The sequence below is a fragment of the Psilocybe cubensis genome, chromosome 7 (assembly GCF_017499595.1).
Source record: "Psilocybe cubensis strain MGC-MH-2018 chromosome 7, whole genome shotgun sequence".
NCBI lineage: Eukaryota > Fungi > Basidiomycota > Agaricomycetes > Agaricales > Agrocybaceae > Psilocybe > Psilocybe cubensis.
The window spans coordinates 1,433,663-1,449,841 of record NC_063005.1 but is presented as its reverse complement, the minus strand read 5'-3'; the positions used below and the strand labels follow the sequence as shown (position 1 = coordinate 1,449,841).

The 16,179-nt window shown below is 44.8% G+C and overlaps 4 protein-coding genes across 4 annotated transcripts; 1 reads left to right on the top strand and 3 right to left on the bottom strand.

The window, feature by feature from the left end:
- Positions 1-761: 761 nt before the first annotated feature.
- Positions 762-3,053, bottom strand: JR316_0007986 (uncharacterized protein; the record flags this gene model as incomplete). Its single annotated transcript, XM_047893706.1, has 7 exons — positions 762-805; positions 864-1,029; positions 1,078-1,587; positions 1,645-2,094; positions 2,406-2,840; positions 2,901-2,913; positions 2,965-3,053. The coding sequence occupies 7 exons, from the start codon at positions 3,051-3,053 to the stop codon at positions 762-764; spliced, it is 1,707 nt and encodes a 568-aa protein (XP_047747021.1).
- A 2,639-nt stretch (positions 3,054-5,692) lies between these two features.
- JR316_0007985 (Zinc/cadmium resistance protein) lies at positions 5,693-7,635 on the bottom strand (the record flags this gene model as incomplete). The annotated part of the gene is made up of 14 exons (XM_047893705.1): positions 5,693-5,954; positions 6,021-6,073; positions 6,147-6,226; positions 6,288-6,410; positions 6,470-6,572; positions 6,626-6,714; positions 6,771-6,935; positions 6,997-7,039; positions 7,104-7,124; positions 7,203-7,227; positions 7,283-7,296; positions 7,356-7,370; positions 7,448-7,488; positions 7,551-7,635. 14 exons carry the CDS (start codon positions 7,633-7,635, stop codon positions 5,693-5,695), a joined length of 1,119 nt encoding a protein of 372 aa, XP_047747020.1.
- Positions 7,636-8,948: 1,313 nt separating this feature from the next.
- Positions 8,949-12,486, top strand: JR316_0007984 (Centromere/kinetochore protein zw10-like protein; the record flags this gene model as incomplete). The annotated part of the gene is made up of 10 exons (XM_047893704.1): positions 8,949-9,005; positions 9,146-9,331; positions 9,401-9,538; positions 9,587-9,838; positions 9,892-10,000; positions 10,055-11,694; positions 11,756-11,902; positions 11,965-12,147; positions 12,209-12,271; positions 12,322-12,486. 10 exons carry the CDS (start codon positions 8,949-8,951, stop codon positions 12,484-12,486), a joined length of 2,940 nt encoding a protein of 979 aa, XP_047747019.1.
- Positions 12,487-12,714: 228 nt separating this feature from the next.
- On the bottom strand, positions 12,715-15,090 carry JR316_0007983 (Trafficking protein particle complex subunit 12; the record flags this gene model as incomplete). Its single annotated transcript, XM_047893703.1, has 7 exons — positions 12,715-12,836; positions 12,900-12,978; positions 13,033-13,083; positions 13,143-13,415; positions 13,468-13,758; positions 14,054-14,161; positions 14,236-15,090. The coding sequence occupies 7 exons, from the start codon at positions 15,088-15,090 to the stop codon at positions 12,715-12,717; spliced, it is 1,779 nt and encodes a 592-aa protein (XP_047747018.1).
- Between the last annotated feature and the right edge of the window lie 1,089 nt (positions 15,091-16,179).

Here is a 16,179-nt window from a genome sequence, read left to right as displayed (position 1 = left end):
ACGTTATGTTCTCAGAACGACACATTTTCGTGATCGTCGTGATCGTCATTTTATCAGAATCTTGACAGTGCAAATACGAAATGAATAGTCATCTATGTGTAGCATTTAGTGACCAATATTTCGTCCCTCCGTCGCCATATGAGCAACCACTTCATGGATGGCATCTAAAGATTATACAACGCCTCTTTTCACTGTTTACAAAAGGCGGCTCGCGGATTATTTTCAGAAGGCTGAGAGCTTAAGAATTATAGGGACTTTCCCTACGCTTAAGATGTATGATATTGTTACAAAACTATGAAAATAAGCTAGGAGGTTATTAATACAGACTCAGACACTACGCAAACAGGACCGGGTCGAATGCTTGACTATGTATACAAATGCATGGGGGCAATGACAGCAGTTCGAGAATCAAAAGAATATGGGTGCAAAAAAAATACTAAAAGAACTGCAACCATAGCGAGTGTACGACGTCATAGATGTCTATAAAAGATCGATCAAGACTACAATACAAAACAACGACAAAGAAAATAAGGCGGTTGATTCCTAAGGGCAAGAAGGGTGTCCTGAAGAGTAGGTATCAAATGAGATGCTGGGTATGGAATGGTGCGATGCGATGCGCAGATTTTATGTAGCTTCATGAGTGGTAAATGCATGAGGGTGATATATGCTAGTGGCGAAATGCACGATGATGTGTCGACAGACAAAATGGTCCATGTGATGTGTAATGGGAATTAAAAGAGAAAATGTGTCAATGTAGGTTGTCAAATAACTTCAAATGCTTCCTGAACTTTAGTTAGCTGATAACCTGTGGTAAAAGCGGTGTTAGTATAAACAAACAGAAGACCCAAAAAGATTTCACTAACGCATCAGAACGCTATCTTGTGAAAATAGGCTCATAGCCTTAAGACCACTACGATAACTTTCCATCAACTCTTCTTCGACTGATGCATGTTCCGGCCATCCAGATCGCATCTGCCGTGCTCTTGAGATTTCGTCGACAAATACTAAGCAAGCCGTCATCCACAAGTTCTACATAACAGTCAATACATGAAGAATGAACGTAATATAACCACCTACACCCATTATCGGGTTGATTATCGTCAAACCTTGGAGATCGAAGTCTCCATAGTTTACTATGTTCCGGGCAGCAGATAGACAAATTTGCTTTGATTCCGGGTATGCATATGAGAATATCCAATGCAGCTTTATCGACGCGGCATCAACGAGTGCATGAATCAGTAAAATGGTTCGAACCGAGGGATCTTGGGGATTGAGGCGGGGTCTAACACCAAGTTTCGCGCGGAAGGTCTCCAGCAAAGTATTCACAGATTTCGCAGCGGCGTCATAAGCAACTTTATCTCTGGGTGTCATGTCTTCGAAAATCATGGAGTTAATTATTGCCACAATGAGAGATGGAATGTGCATACTAGGGGACCATTGTCCGGTCAGATGCGCTGCCCGATGAAAGAGAATGGCAGCTTTGGCGACCAAGGCCGTGGAAGATTCGCCATTATGATTGTCGACAAGATAACCGTTCAAAAAGGCTCTGACAGTCGAGTTACCTTGTAATTCTGGTGGTATGATACCCTTCAGAGTAATCAAATTAAGGAAGATCGAGATGACTAGATGACAAAAAACTCGTACCTCTTCAAATTGATCTATATCGATGGGCCATGGAGTATCTATTAGCATGCCTGGAGCTTCGAGGGCACCACAAACATGCGCTGGCACCTCCAAAGCCACAGTGATAAACTTATGGAGTACAAGTACCGCCCAAAACCCATTAATCCTTTCAGCTTCTTGCAGAGCATCAGAGGGATGAGGTAGCAAATGTGCTTGGTCATGAGAGCCAATGCTTATGGTCGAAGGGACCAAAAAGTTGGCTGAACGAATTTTATGCAATCCTGAGCCCAAAGCTAGAGATATTGCTGTTCCCGTGCGACACTTTGCTTCCAACAGCGAGCCTGTTCGAAGAAAGTAATACGCAAGAAGGACTTCGGCCTGAAGCGTATGAATAACTTTGTTGGGGTGTGTACCCATCAAGTCTGTGGAGACATGCTGCACGGCCCGTATTAAAAGAGCACTTTCTTGACCCTGGAAGGCTTCGGGTTGAGAGAAATGAAGCCCAAGCAAATGGACAACATTGAGAAGTCCTGGGGTAGGGCGACTGGGATGGCCAAGATTGAATGCAAGGAGAGCAGAGTGGCGGAAGGAATTGGAATTGAGGAAAAACCCAAAATGAGGAGCATGCAGAAAAAAAACGTCCAGCCTAGATACATTGTTTCAGGGGGTAATATTGAAGCTTAAGGAGGCGAACTTACGAAGCTTGTAATTGACTGTAAGATGGTTCCTGTGAGAGATGCCTTTCTGAGAGATAAGTCATAAAGCGGTATGAAAAGACGTACCTCGGCACCAAGATATGGCATAGCTACCGGATGACGAATTGGTGAAGTAGAGGATCCACTCGACCCTGTTAGTTCAGTTTTTTCCCCAAGTGCTGAAAATTTGTTCCAGTGCCTACCAGAAGGAAGACTCGACGTAGTCGAAGTCGGAGAAAACGGAGATAGTGGAGCGAATGCGGGAGGATGTTCAGGGAGATGCAGAGGAGGTGATTTTGAATGACGCTCAACCTGGAACGGACTTGGATATGGATCGTGCAGGACAACAGAGGGTGTTGAACTGTCTGGATGTTCTAGTTCAAGTATCCGTGCTTCCAAGCGCGAAACCTGTTCCTCTAATGTTTTCGTTCTCGACCTCCCTGGACCATCCGAGTATTCGCACTCGTCATCTCTGGGATGATTGCGACAAGGACCACACACAGGTTTCTCGCCATCGCATTTCTAGAAAGCACGGAGGCGCCGTCAATTGTCGTTGAAAACTGAGAAACATTAGTAACTCACAATCTTTAAAAATCTTTTTCAAGGTCAAATTAGGTGTGCAAAAAAACTAAGGGAGTCCACTCACCTGCAGCTCATGCATGCTCTCCCTCTTTTCAGTGGTTTGGTAGCCGCCTTGCTAGGAGCTTTTGAGCCTCTGAGGGAGTCTGAGATCATCGCCAGGATGGTGGAGAAGAGAAAGGATTGAGACGCTAAGGTCTTGCCGGATCAATGGAAAAAGTGAAGAATGGAGTATGTGCATTATATAGTCCGTTGGATTCTGACTCGGAGGATGGATCTCGGTGAAGGTTTTAGCAAAGGAGTCGTACAAAGATTTGAAAGATCTCGCACAGCTTTGTAGCCCATACCAAAAAGGCAAGTTACTAATGACCGGTCACAGATAGCCGGTCACGTGAACTCGAGGAAAACGACCCAATACGATCGGCTCACTCATCTCGTTTGTCTTCTGGCTGTGTTCGGTTTTGTTCATTCTCAATTTCCGACTCTCCTCTTCTCACCTCGTTCCAAGCATCTTACCGCTTTACCTTCTCCGACTGTACCTTGTAATTCACTCTCCAACGTTGTCAATGGCCAAGGGTTCATACTTTTGTCATCCGGAACGCCATTTTATGCCTACAATCCTGGCAATGTCGCCGAAATAGATTCCTCGTGGTTATAGAAGCAGTATCTCAGTAAAATTTCTTCTTCCTTGAAGAGACCAGATCGGAAATTGCCTCTGATCCTCTGATCTGCTCAAAATGTGGCTTCAACCAGACCAACCCAAGTCAGTACACTCAATACTGACATGCGTCATTCATTGCTTTTTCGTGAACTCCCTTTTCTTCGCACTGACGTATTTCTCTCTATTCTTCCTTTCTCCAGAAGCCGATGACCTGCCGGTGGGAGTGGCTCGCAAACTCGTTATTAACCATCTATTCATGTTTAAAGCAAAACATTTAAATGATCTTCCTTTTTATTTGACTTGGTTTCATGGTACAGCATAACTAATCTTATGCCATGAAAAATGCGTGGTTAATATCAACTGGAACGTATTGCACCACAATTGTGTGACGAGACCTTGTAAGCAGCTGTCAAATAATTTTTTCTCAATTCACAAATCCATTTGATAACCTTTTCAAATTCGGCAGATGCAGATTGACCTTAGAAATTTATAGCGAGTCCTATTAACGAGTCTCGTACCTCAGTTCGTCTCCTCTTTTCGCTGTTACTTGGGACCGCGTTTTGCCTCGTGTTCAGTCTGAACCCGACGCGTGACCAACACGTTGCATCCCAAGAGGACCAAGTCTTGCCTCGAGGACGTCCATGGTTTTGTCCGTGCTGCGATCATTTGCGGAATCTCATAGCCTCCACAATTTTCGCTCCTAATGCGTTCTCCAATCTCAGTGGGCCCACCCCGAAACCTTTTTCAGTTGGGGTTGGTGATAAGAACTGACATTCAAAAATTCTTGATCAATTTGGCGCTCTCCGAACCAATAATTCAGTGGGGCCCACTCTTACGATACTGGTCTGGAGAACCCAAAGATGTTTTGGGTGAAGGTCCACGAAGCAAGTTGCCAATTCTGGACGTTCTGGACGTTGAGCACCGCCGCAACCCATTGAAACCCCGAAACTTTTGTGGTCCATTGCTTATTTCATTTGAACCATACCAAGCGAATGGCTCGTCCCTGTCCTACTGTTTTCCCCAGAGTTTAGAATCGGTTCAGAATGGTGGCCCGGAAGAAGCTGCTACTACATGGGCATCGCTTTCTCCACCGTCCCTTGGTCTGAAATTTTCGTTGGAATCTGTAGGATATAACAGAGCGATTTGCGGGCCCATATATTACTCGCTCAAATCTTCATTTTGATTCATTTCCTCAAGATCTGCATTCTTTGAGAGGGTCTTGGGCCTCTGGCAACCACGCCAAAGACCTCGTTCAGGATATATTCCGCGGCTTTTGGTATCACTTACCCCACAGTTTTCTTAATGTGTTTACCACTTGTCTAGTCGTATCCAGATGCTGTCACCTTGATCGGACTGTCGATGACAAACCTCGGAGCGGGATATTGTTCCGACAGTCAGATTCGCCGAGAGAACAGCATAACATGCCGCGTACCGAGCGTCCACGCAACTTAGTCAAAATACTTTGACTGCTACCCTATTGCTCTTGAATTAACTGAACCTTTTGACGATTTTCACGCATTGGCGCTATTTATAGCACTCGCATGGCACTTGAATTCCTAGGATTCTATCACTTAAACGATGTCGATATCCACACTAATAATTTTTCAAGTGTCGACCCACGATGACCGCGAAGCAACCAACTGGTATAGTCTGACCCTCTCAGGGTTGGCAAACCTACCTCTTCACTTATGATCCGCTAGCAAAACAAATTTTTTTTCTAGGATGTAACAACAGGATCAAATGCTAACCATGCTATCCGTGGTCTTTCTAGTTTGGACAAGCATCGTGCCTAAGAAGAAATGCTTGTACTGGTGGCACTATCACATTACGTCGTCTCCATTCTTCAACTTAAGCGAAGGGTTAAGCGTCACGTTGAGATAGCTTAACCAGATAATCAGAAAACGATCAATTTGGTGGAACACATTCCTTTTTAAGTCAATCGCTGTTCAATGTTTAGTTTAAGCGTCACAACTACACCTCTATATCTTTCGACGAGAGATGGAATAATAACTAAGTCAAGCACATGAAAAGTACTGTCATCTACAACACGGTAAGGCTTTTGGGGTCCCAGGAAGCTGCCACTTGCAGCCCATGTTGGTGATGAAGCATAGATAATATTGGTATTCCGAACAAATCAAGCACCACCTGCGGTTTTTCGTTTCTTTAGTTCACTGACGACGCACCCGAAGTCATCTTCAGAAGGAAGCCTGCACCCAGCTTTGGTATGTTCCGCAGAAGAAGAGGTAGACTCGAAATCTCTATAAATCTCCGGAGAAATGGTGACGTGGCTGATTCCATATTCTTCGAAGCAATGCTGCAAGTACCGTTCTGTTTGTTCCCATTGTTCGAGAGAAGTGCCGAGGGGTACGCAAACATGGAGAGAACCAAGGATAACCCTATCCGCAGGTCGAGAATCATAACATGGTTATGGGAAGCTTAGATAGGCTTTAGGCTTTACTCACGACTGCGAGAGATGCCAGACATGAAGATCATGCACGGAGAGCACATCGGGAATCTAGGATGTTTTACATTGAGTGCACAATTGCCTAAACATTAGGGAGGTGAACTTCCAAAAGAAAGCAACTTACAGAAAGTAGGTCTTCCTTTACTTTGGCAAGGTCGAGGTGTATTGGTGAAGCTTCTAACAGAATTCTCCCAGACTTCAACGCTACATGGATGCGAAATTATAATTAGAAACAGTTTTATAATGATACTTCGCCATTGTTTACTTAGCGGAACGGCACTTCCGAATATTATGAAGCTTATGGCCATAGATACGGCGGGGTCAGCGTAAAAACGTTTTGGGGAACTGAGTTTTATGAAAATTATTCCGGCAATTATGACGCCTATGTCTGCAGAAGACATGTCCGAGTAAAAGCAATGGTCAAGAAGTATATTAAACGAAACATACTGTTAATAGCATCACCCAGAAGATGCGTCAAGACACCAACCAAGCCGAGGTTATGTTGCGGGGCACTGACTGGCGGGTCGATCCTGTGATTATGTGTGGCGTGCTAGAAAATGTTATGTCTTAACGTCCGAAAAATAATTTTTATAGCCGGCGCACCATGGCATCCCTCTGTGGGTTGGTGATTTTCAATTCCAAAGGGTCAGTAGTGAATGACGTGGAATGACCGTGACCATGACCGTGGTGATCTTGAGTTGTTCAATGTAAGCCTAGTCTACAGTTCAAATATAAATTAATTACTTACCATGAACAACTATTGCGCTAAAGATATTCAAAGCCAAACCAATACAGCCAATAATAAGGACAAGTTTCGGCGACTCGACGGTTTCCACATGGACAAACCGCTCTATGGATTGTAAGCATATTGACAAGGCCAATGCCAGGAGAAAAACTCCATTGAAAAACGCCCCTGTTAATTTTGTTTGACATCATACATTTAGAGGGAGTCAATAAATCGAAAATTTCCATACCGACCAACTCGGCGCGATGAAATGCGTACGTGAAGCTGTGTGTCTGACGGAACACGAGGTTGACAGGTTTACACGCAGTCATCTTCCAACCTGTATATTTGACTTACATGTTGGCCTCGCTCTTGTAGCTGTAGTTGTTTAATGAATGGTGAATGAGAGGGGTGTGTTAATTTGAAAATTTAAGGATTGACAACAACGCCACGTACATAGGCTGCAGCAAAGGCAATGGCGCTATGAATGAAACATTAGCATCAGAATCGGCATTGATATGCAATAGCGAACTCACTAGGCCACGATGTCCTGTGTACATTATCTGTCAAGCAAAAGGACTTATTTGGAGTTGCTAACATGCTACTCACATTTAAATAATGGAACTGTCGGCGGGAGAACGGTGTCGGATTAGTTGCGGGGCAATATGGGGGTCTCGGAAATGAAGAAGATTGAGACGAACCGCATCTGCAATCAAAGCAAGACTCTTGGTTTTGAAGCCAACTGGGAACATCAGCGAGTCAGTATTCTGACTATGAAAGGAATTTCAATTTTTGTCATCCAACTGTTTTGATACGCGCCTGCTATTTCCGCCGAAAAAAACGCGATGCTGACTGCTAGAACGATTCCGATTCGGGTTGTATTCTTCATTCCCGCGCCAGTGTCAGAATATAAGATTGTAATGTCGACCGAATTTTCTAAGTAGCAAGACAGTGATGTGATGACCCCGGCGCTTGGACCACCGTTGGTGAGAGTGGAAAGTAAGAACGATGTGAACACGTTTCCGCCCCAAGGCCTATTTTGAAGTCCGAGGTATAAATCAGTTCGCAAGCGGTGCTTTTAGCTAAATGTAGACAATTATACTATTATTCACCATTCCCAAAAGGTACGGATTCTACGGAATTGTGGATTAGCTGGGATTAAGTAGCTGTAGAGAGAGTTGTCGAGAGGTTCGATAGTCCCAGACTTTTCACAACTTGAACTTACTATATTTGTAAATGGTAGTGGTAATTATTGACAAAGTAAATAGTTGAAAGTTCCTGGCATTTCCAAACAAATGTCAAATGGCAGAGAGAAGAGAAGCTATCCACAAATTGGTGACCGCTGACTGTATCTTTCGATATTTGTAATGTGATGACGGTCCTCAATGAGAGAACATAGAACATGAAAGGAATATATATCTGAAATTTATACATCTAGCTCGCAGATCCCTTAAATCAAGCGAATTACTGGATCAGTCCAAGATCAGTTGTAAAGATCTCAAAGAAGCTTCTGCAAGTTAAGTCAATAAATCCACTCAGATTCAGTGAGTTGAAAGGCTGTTATACGAATATGACTGAATTTTAGAGTTGACTTCGTCATTATGTATCTGTAGGCGTATGATCGAATAAATTCTAACCAAAAGCAAACATGATTACCCTTTTCCACCGTTCAAAAATGTTACAGAGGTTTCATGGACTTCGAAAGGATATGTTTTCCACGATTGACGTAGCTCGCGAATCCCAGTCTTGAGTCCATTTCGTCGATGTTGCTGGGAGGCCCAAATAATTGACTAAATAAGCTTGAGATTAAGAAATCAATTGTCGACGCACCGTGTCCTCATTTCGCTGGACCATGTTATTTCCTTGAGCACGGGTGTGTTCAAGCAAGCTCCAAGGATCCCCAAAAAGAGGGCAACGAATATTTCTATAACAATCTGCATAACGAAACACAGGCAGGAGTGAATATGATCAGCGTTTAAACTACAGTTGATAGAACCATGTGTTACATCTTGAGGCAGAGATCCCTCAGGCCGCTCAAGGGCCTTTAAATGGGAGAGGTCTGTAGTTGAATTACAACAATCTAAGTACCCAGTGTGAAGCGCCTGTTATGGCGATTACATACGCTCATAGGTGGAAAAGGCGGCTGAGGGAGACGGTTAAACACTTATTACCAGTTATCAAGGTGCAGACATACCATGGAAAATGGCTAATGTGGCCACTAACAGAAAGACGCGTCCCAACATGATCATGACGGGACTGGTGAGTAGAGAGACAAGCGACGGGTATATGACAATTGCTATTTGAGTCCATTAACTGACGTTGCTCGCGTCCACGTGGTCATACTCAATGCTTTCGCCACAACTCTCACTGTTCATTCACCAGTAGCCCCACACATTCAGTGCAAGGCACGACCTGTGGACAGAATGGCTTTCCCGGTACCAGAACACTTACCCAAACGTTCAACCCCTGTCGATATTTCATCCAAAATCCTCTACAAGATTGATTCAGCTACCAAAGACACCTTGACCTCTGCTTTGGTCTCGTCATGGATACACGACCTAGACAACTCGATACATGAAACGGAAGTGAGCAATGCAATGCTTCTTTGCATATATACACCCTAATTAGAAGATGTATCATTGCGCATACTCTAGCAACGTATTCATGACCGCATACAATCCGACCTTCCTACATTTCAGCATCAACTGAAGACCTGCAAGTCTGTTCAAACCCGCTTTGAAACTCTAACGAGTGCCGTAGAAGAGCTGAGGAGCTCACTATCTAACCCAGAGGTATGTCATCACTGTTCTTATGTCTGAGATATATTTAACACTACCAAGACTGGACTCGTTCCTACCCTCCTTTCGACCTTAGAGAAACATTCTTCTTTGGCTCAAGAGGCTAGTGACGCTACCACTGTGCATCAAGGGTGGTCATACCTTGTGAAATGCAAAAATGCATACTTGTCTGTGTTATCATTTGTTCAACAGGGTAAATTACCAGAGGCCGTAGAGTCTAGTGTTGAGGCACAGCATCTTGTGGATGGTATGCCAGAATATCTCAAACAAACCTCCGTTGTTGTCGATCTGAAGGTGTGAGCTGACTCTTGTTTGGTTGATATACCGTTGACATTTATGACGTATAGCAAAAATTCAATGCAATCAAAGCAAAAACGCAAGATCAACTCAGCGACGCATTCTCAAGGAGTATTACTATCACTTCGACTGAAATCACAGTCTACCCAAGGGTGCAAGGTAGTACCTAACAATCAATAATTTACGGTTATCTAACCTGCTTGTCTCTTATAGTGAGACAGTCCGATACAATCCTTGACCTTTCCGCCATACTACGATCCCTTGAACCGTCCTTGTTATCAAGTTACTGGTCCACATTAAGGAGAGATCTAATGGCACACTTTGTCGACCACATCCTTAAGCAGCCTTATAATGTGATAGTGAAAAGCTCGCTTGGACATGAAGTACAGCTATCGCTTATCCCCGCCCCACCAAATACAGAGGACCTCAGGACACGTCTGGATAATGTATCAACTGTATTGAAGTTTCTGTCATCCAATGTGTTTCCACATCTTCCCTCACAGGAACGTTGTCAATTTATACGGACCCTAGCCAAACCTGTCACCACGAGTGTTCTCAATAACCTCTTAATGCCATCACTGCCTGGTTCTTTTGGCCTTCTCCCGTCATACCTCGAACTTCTCAAGCGCGCGGTATCTTTCGAAGAACATGATGTTGGTATTACTTTGGAGAGTGATGTAAAAGAAGGGTCCATCCGACTCTGGTCAGATGGTGTTTCTGGTCACTACGAAAGGCGACGGCGAGTCGAGATCCTAGAACTTGCACGTAAAGAAGTCTTACTACCCGAAGACAACGAAATATTTGAGGCATATACGGAAGGCGGCCCTGAAACCTCATTACCCAGTGTCATTCCGGTTCAACCTGACGAGGACTTCAGAGAGGATGCATGGGGATTTGATGAGCCCATTACTGCAAATTCTACGGCAGAACCTGCGGATGGTTGGGGCTTTGACGATGATATGGATATTGCGCCAGCTGCAGAATCTTCAAATGGAAACGATGAAGAGGTGGAACCGATTACTCCTGTTGATTCTAACACACCCGTTGATTCAAAGTTTGTCGCTGATACGACCCAGAACCCAGAACCTGATCCAGCCGATGCGTGGGGTTGGAACGACGATGATGATCCTCCTACGGAAGATGTCCCCGAAGACAATCCATGGGATGATCCTTGGGAAGATTCTACCCCTGTAGAACTTGTGCCCGAACCACCCAAACCCCCGCCGATCGCATCTTCGACTCCTGCCAAAGCTGCCACAAGACTGGAAAAATTGGCGTCTAAAAACAAGAAACATCTCAACGGCAAAACACATTCTGTACTTTCATTCCCCCCAACCCCCGAAACGCCTCCACAAACAATAACATTTACACCACCATCGCCTACATTACCACCTTCACCCAAAGTTGCTCCTCCCAAAGTCAATCGCTCCAATGGCACAAAACGTCCCGCAGACGTTGTGACAACAATTGTACCCAAGGAATTGTACAAAGTACCCAAAAGAACGAAACGCATTTTGAAAATGGTTGAGACCGTTATCGATGAGAGCAAACTCTTTTACGCATCTAATTTATTTCCACCTTCGCTGGATTCTGCATCGACACCTGGTGCTATTCTCGTTCAATCTGCTTCTTCAATAGTGGAGCTATATTTGGCCTTATATCCTGTTAAATTTTCTAAAGAGCTCGAGTCTGCGGAACGGGGAATGCTGTTTTCAAACAGCTGTCTGTATATGTCTGGCTCTATTCAGCGAATAGAAGACACAATATACGGACAGCCCACCCTTAAAGAACGATTGATGGAATGCCGAAATCGTCTGCAAATCTTGGGGCACAATTGGTTTGATGATACTGTTGTAAGTGTATTCTGTCTAGACCTTTGCCTAAAGTTGCATTTTAAGCCTTGACATGTTGCAGGAACGTCAGCAGCTCAAAGTCAACCAAATATTACTCGACGGGGCCCAAGGATTTACCTACACCGGAGATCAAGACCGGTACGATGAATGCGAAGCAGCGGTCAATGAAACACTTCAACATATCAAACGTCTTGCCCAAAATTTGAAGGTACGTTTCTCGCTCGTTACTATTCTTCGATCAGCTTCCCATAAAATACGGGTATTGATCAGGGTATCCTGACCAAACACAAATACTATTCTGCACTTGGTGCAGTCGTCGATACCGCCCTTCTGAGAATTTTGCAAGACGTACTGGCCCTGTCGGATATACCCGAAGTTGAATCGCATAGAATAAGCGAACTTTGTCGCATTCTAACTGCACTGGAAGGTCTTTTCAGCGAGGATCCACAGGAGGTGTGTTTTTACTCGACTCTCAACCGACACAATGACAGTAGGGATAACATATTTGCACTAGCCCTCTTTCGTCTTGGAATTTGTACCTAACTGGCTCAAGTTTTCATATCTCTCCGAACTTTTGGTTCGTTTCCTATCCTGTTTGAATATCGTCATACTAATTGTACATAATAGGAGGCATCCTTGGCAGATATAACATATTTGTTTGAACAAGGCGCACTTGTTGATTTCCAAGTTGACGAACTTGTGAATTTAGTCCGAAGTCTGTTTTCGGACACCATATTACGGACAAATACCATAAATAAAATAATGGGCGGGCATCCCGTTCAATCTCACTGATTAGGTACCAAACATTGCATAAGATAAATGGTATGATAATTATGTTGCAATATCTCATCAACCATGGTGAATGTTGGTTAGGTTTACCTCATTTGTGAATGCTCAAAGTCGAGACCACCACGGTCGTGCTTCAGATTATCTTTGTACGAAGGTGTTTTCCGGTAAAAACACCATAGTGTAAACCTTTATCAGAGTCAACGACACTGTTACCAAGTGTTACTTTCTGCTTTAGTTGGCAGGCATCTTAAGACTATTAGTTCTCAAGCCGTCACCACTCCATTTAGCGACCTCAACGAGCAGTTGCTTCTTCTTTTCAAGCCCACTGGTGGCACGGAGTTCGTATAGAGTAGCTAATTGTAATAAACATGCTAAATACGTGGGATAATTCGTATAGGATAGTGGCAAAAACGTACATAAATTGAATAAAAACGGCTCAGCGACTACGACGCTCGACGGGGAGGTACGAAGAGCTTTTTCAAGAACCTCTATTCCCTAAACAGAGAAATTGGTCAATAACATATTCTCAATTCGACAGATCATGCTTACTTCCTTCAACTTTCCTTGGCTAAGGAGCGCCACGGATAAGTTATTAATGGCCTAGGCAAAGATTCGATAAACTTTTGAATCATAAAGGATATTTGTAGAAAACAGTCTACCGCAAAGTTATTGGCGTCGTCTTCCAAAATCTTTTGTAACACGTCACTGGCATCTGTCCACTGCCCTTGAGCAGAAGCGAGCATTGCTGCATTCATATTTCGCAAAGTTTCATCCGCCGTGGGATCTGCTTCGACCAGGGCAAAATGCTTCGCAGCCATCTGAACATTGCCACCTTGAAGATAAATGCGCGCAACCGCCGAGCGCAAGGGAGGGCTCGAGATGTCACCCTGCTGGCACAGTGGTTCCAACAGCTTAGCCGCAGCTGTTATTTCCTATAGGGGCAGGTCAGAGGCAGGACAAACACCGGATTGTCTGTACACATACCTTCATTTCTACCATTTGGGAAGCAATGATCAAACAGACTCGACCTCCTCTTTCTTTCCACATAGGTACGAGCGTTTCGTCGTTCCCAGATTGACGACACTTTTCGCGGCATTTTTTGAGAAGAGCATACAGAGCATCGAGGTAGCCCATATGGTCTCCCGCCCAATACTTCAAGCGGGCATACATGACCTCGAGCTCAAAGGGTAGGATGCGCTCAAAGACATACTCTCGTGCCTCGAGGGGTTCAATGCCGTTTAGTACATTGAAAAGGTTGGTGCATTCCGCCGATGTCTGATTGAACAAACGCAGTCGAGCCAGGCAAGATAAGCGGAGGTGCCAGAGCTAGAAGGATAACGAGGGCGTGACTATCGTTAACACCGGTTGTTTTATCGTCTCATGAGAAGATAGTTGTTTGAATGCTTACACCCAGAATCAAGGTCAAATCAGACGGGTCTGATGTCACTAGTCGGTCTCGGGCCATTCTAGCCAGTGCTCGCCAACTATTGGTCATCTAGTATATTTTACGGAACAGTGAACAAAATATTCATCGGTTATATTCTCAGATGGTCAACGGGGGCCTACTCACGACCAACGTATGGAAATCATTTGTTTGCCATTCTCCAGTTAAATCTCGCGCGGGACGCTTCTCTGGTGGATAAATATATTTGTTGAGGAGAGTAGTCAAAGGGTCGGTCTAATACAAGTATTGTACATTAAATTTCTGCGTAACCACCATGTCAAATGGTTGGAGGAAAACTGAAGGCGTACATTCGGTATTGGCAAGAACATGGTTGGAACAATGAGAGTCGGGACATAAATATCAGGCACTTCCTCTTCCTCTTCCTCACTGTCTGTCAACGGTGTAGGTGGGACTTCCTTGTTGACATCGGGAAGAGGGGATGTAGGCGGTCGTTGTCGTTGGGCATGATCTGGGTCTGGAGAAGGCGTCGTCGGTAGATCGAGGGGAACATTGTGTGCAGGAGATACAGTTGCTGGAGAAGCAGTACCCCGGGCAGTACCATCGTCCTCATCAGAGAGAGCGTCACCTTCTTCATCAACCAAGAAGGGATCGGGAGTCTCTGGTGCTACATACACTGTTGGAGGGCTGGCAAAAATTGGGTTTGGTTTAGCAGGAGTTTCCTCGACAGACTTCAGTTCTTGTGGAACCTCGCGCTGTTCCTCGGCCATAGAGGAGTCTAACGGCGAGGGGTGAAGCGTAAAGGCTGGCAGGTGTTCTGAAGAAGTAGAGCTGAGCTGATCGCTGTCGACTTCACGAACGTACTTGGAGCTCCAGGTGCGTGTACTGCGAAAGGAGGAGGGAGAGGAGGGAAGGAAGGCGCGGATGAACTTGGCGGGTGTGGAGGAGGTGGAGGAGGCAGAGATCGTTCTCTTACGGCCGCTGAGCTGGACGACTTGAGTCTCGTGTTTGTGCCCCGGCTCGTGTTTGGTATGCGTCACGTGGTGCAGCATTTCATCGATGCGCCAAAGCTGCTTTTTAACCTTCTTGGCCACTTTGCCAGGAAATCTGTGCAGTTTCGTCGCCGGCGCGGGCGGTGATGGCGGCGATGAAATGGACTCGTCCCCCAACTTTGGCTTAGACTTGATGAACGTGAGCTTGGGCATTGTACGACTGGGGGAGAATGAAGCCGGAAGTCATCCAAACCTCCACTTCATTTATACCATAGCGGCCGCCCATTAACGGAAGTCAACGGGGATTCAGGACGGAACTGATACATTGCATCAAGGGAGGAACACACCAGAAGCAGAGCTTCCAGTTTGTCACCGATCGTTCCAGTCTACGTCCGAGAGTTTACAATTAGCATCCAGACAGGTTCGAGGTGGCGGCAGTCACAAGTCAACTGATTCTTTGTATTCCCGAGCCCATCCGAACAGACATATCTTATCCTCATGATTCAGATCAATGCTACTTTGGACATTACATTCCATCTTTGTATCAAGGACTTTCAAATGCCCGACTACAAAGTTACACGCCCCTGCGGCACGCGATTAACCCAGTAACGACAAGACATTTAATCTACGCCGAGTCCATCGATAGGCGCCAACGTGCTTTTAACAGCAGCAAAGCCCTAATCCACTTCCCGTATTTGAGATTGCGATAATCTGTGCTTGATTCATTAGAGCCTCGAGGCAAAAACGAGACTTGGGCACGAGAATACGCACGCGAACGACAAAATCGGCAAAAATATCACCGTTTAATTCGTAAAGTGTCGTAATTCTTTAAACCGTAAATGAGGTTCCCATGAGGGCTGTGTGCTAAGTTGAAACCGGCACTTGCAAAGTGTCCAGGGCAAACACCTTATCCCAAACATTAAGACATATATTTTTAGGCTAACGGAAGCGAAGAATGATAATGCCCGGGGGAATTGGAGTACGGGCCGACTTGCAAAGACAACACAAAGGCTAATGTAAACGTATTGTTATCATGCAAAAAGTAACACATGGAGCGAGCCAACAATGACAAGAGGGATTAACATAGCGACAACGACAGTGCGGAAAAAAGGGTGAAGCGATATACGGCGTTGTGTAAGAAGATAAGTGGCCGAGGAAAAAGAGAGTATTGTGCGAATCGACAGCGGGTGAGAGAAAGACATATAACGAGTGTAGAATTACAGTATGAATAATGACTTTTTCCAAGTGTGAAGCGTAAAAAAGATATATGTACGTGCATGGAAGAAAACAAAAAGTGTCATG